General features: G+C 60.0%; 1 protein-coding gene across 1 annotated transcript in view; it reads left to right on the top strand.

Annotated features, from left to right (window-relative positions):
- Positions 1–131: 131 nt before the first annotated feature.
- The window catches only part of EMH_0024370 (uncharacterized protein), a gene marked incomplete at both ends in the record, with an annotated part of 14,018 nt that continues 12,608 nt past the window's right edge, over positions 132–1,541 (top strand). Inside the window, 1 exon segment of the mRNA XM_013502288.1 lies at positions 132–1,520. Coding sequence (XP_013357742.1) covers positions 132–1,520 — 1,389 coding nt within the window.

Genomic DNA, 1,541 nt, shown 5'->3' with positions numbered 1-1,541 from the left:
GCTGCTGCTGCTGCTGCTGCTGCTGCTGCTGTGGCTTAGTAACAGGGGTTGTATGTTGGGTGTTTCTGCTGCTGCTGCATAGCCTGCTGTTTCTGTGCTTTTCTTGCGCAGCTGCTGCAGGCCGGCTGTACATGCGGGCGCTGAGCGGCAGCAGACAACGAAAGTCCGTGCGGCGCGATGCGCTGCTGCATCAGTGTTGGGTTAACCCCTGCTTGCCGCTAGACAAGGAGCAGCAGCGGCAGCAGGATATGGAGGTGGAGGAGCAGCAAGATGCTGCTGCAGAAGAGTGTAGGCTGCTGCTGCTGCAGCAGCGCGTCGCGGAGACGCACGTCGAAATCCCAGCGGGCGACGGTGCTCTGTTGCCACGGCAAGAGGATGCCAATACAGAAGCAGCAGCAGCAGCAGCAGCAGCAACAGCAGCAGATGCTGCTGTTGCTGCTGATGCCTCTCCAGATGTTTCTGCTACTTGTCCAGACGATTCAGAAGAGGGCGCTGCTGCGGTCAAGCGGGTGGAAACGGTGCTGCCGGATGAAGAAGCAGCAGCAGCAACAGCAGCAGCAGATGCAGCAGCAGATGCATCAGAGATGCGTGCTGCTGCATCACAAGAAGCAACGAGAGGGAGTGATGCAGGCTTAAGCAGCAGCAGCAATAGCAGCTGTTGCAGCAATAGCAGCGGCAGCAGAGACGACAACAACAGCAACAGCAGCAGCAGCAGCAGCAGCAGCAGCAGCACGCCGGAACCAGCTGATGCGGGGACCCCATCACCAGCCTCAAAGGACTGCAGCAAGGCTGCCTCTGACTCACCCGTCTCAGCAGCAGCAGCAGCAGCAGCACAGGCAGAAGCATCGATGCAGCAACGCGTGCCTGTTCCCCTCGTCCGCATCCTAACAACACAACCCTTCAGGGTTTTCGATGCTTCAGTTTTCTGCCCCACAGCTACAGTGCCCAGCAGGGGTAGAGGCCGCAGGGGAGCAGCAGCAGCAGCCAGGCGTCTGCTGCAGCAGCAGCAGCACGAGGAGGATATGCTGCACGGCCCCCCTGTCCGTGGCTCCCGCGGTGCTCGTGGTCGGGGTAGGGGGGCAGCGGCAGCAGCAGCAGCAGCTGCAGCAGCAGCAGCAGCAGCTGCTGCTGCTGCTGAAGCTGAAGGAGGCGGGATAGGAGGACGAGCTGCTGCTGCTGCAACAACTGAGCAGCAGCAGGAGGAAGCGTTTCGGTTTCTGCAGGAGGAGCAGCAGCAGATGGCCGAGACTGTTGCTGATTGGGTTACAGATTTCAATTGTCTTGACCAAGAGCTTGTATATGAGTACATGTATGCTGATCGTCGTCTGCAGCAGCAGCAGCAGCAGCAGTTGCTGCTGCCAGCGCAACTCCGTGCTGCAGCAGGAGATCTATCAGGGCAGCAGCCGGAGCCATGCTCCCTCCAGGCTGTGCAGCAGCAGCAGCGGCTGCTGCAGCAGCAATCTATCTGGCGGCGGGAGGGATTTGAATCTGTTGCAGCAGCTAAGAGAGCTACTGCTGCTGTTGCGGAGCAGCGAGCAGAC

Source organism: Eimeria mitis, genomic scaffold, assembly GCF_000499745.2.
Source record: "Eimeria mitis Houghton genomic scaffold, Emh_scaff877, whole genome shotgun sequence".
Taxonomy (NCBI): Eukaryota; Apicomplexa; class Conoidasida; order Eucoccidiorida; family Eimeriidae; genus Eimeria; species Eimeria mitis.
Note: the sequence above shows the minus strand (reverse complement) of the source record. Positions and strands in the feature narration are given on the sequence as shown.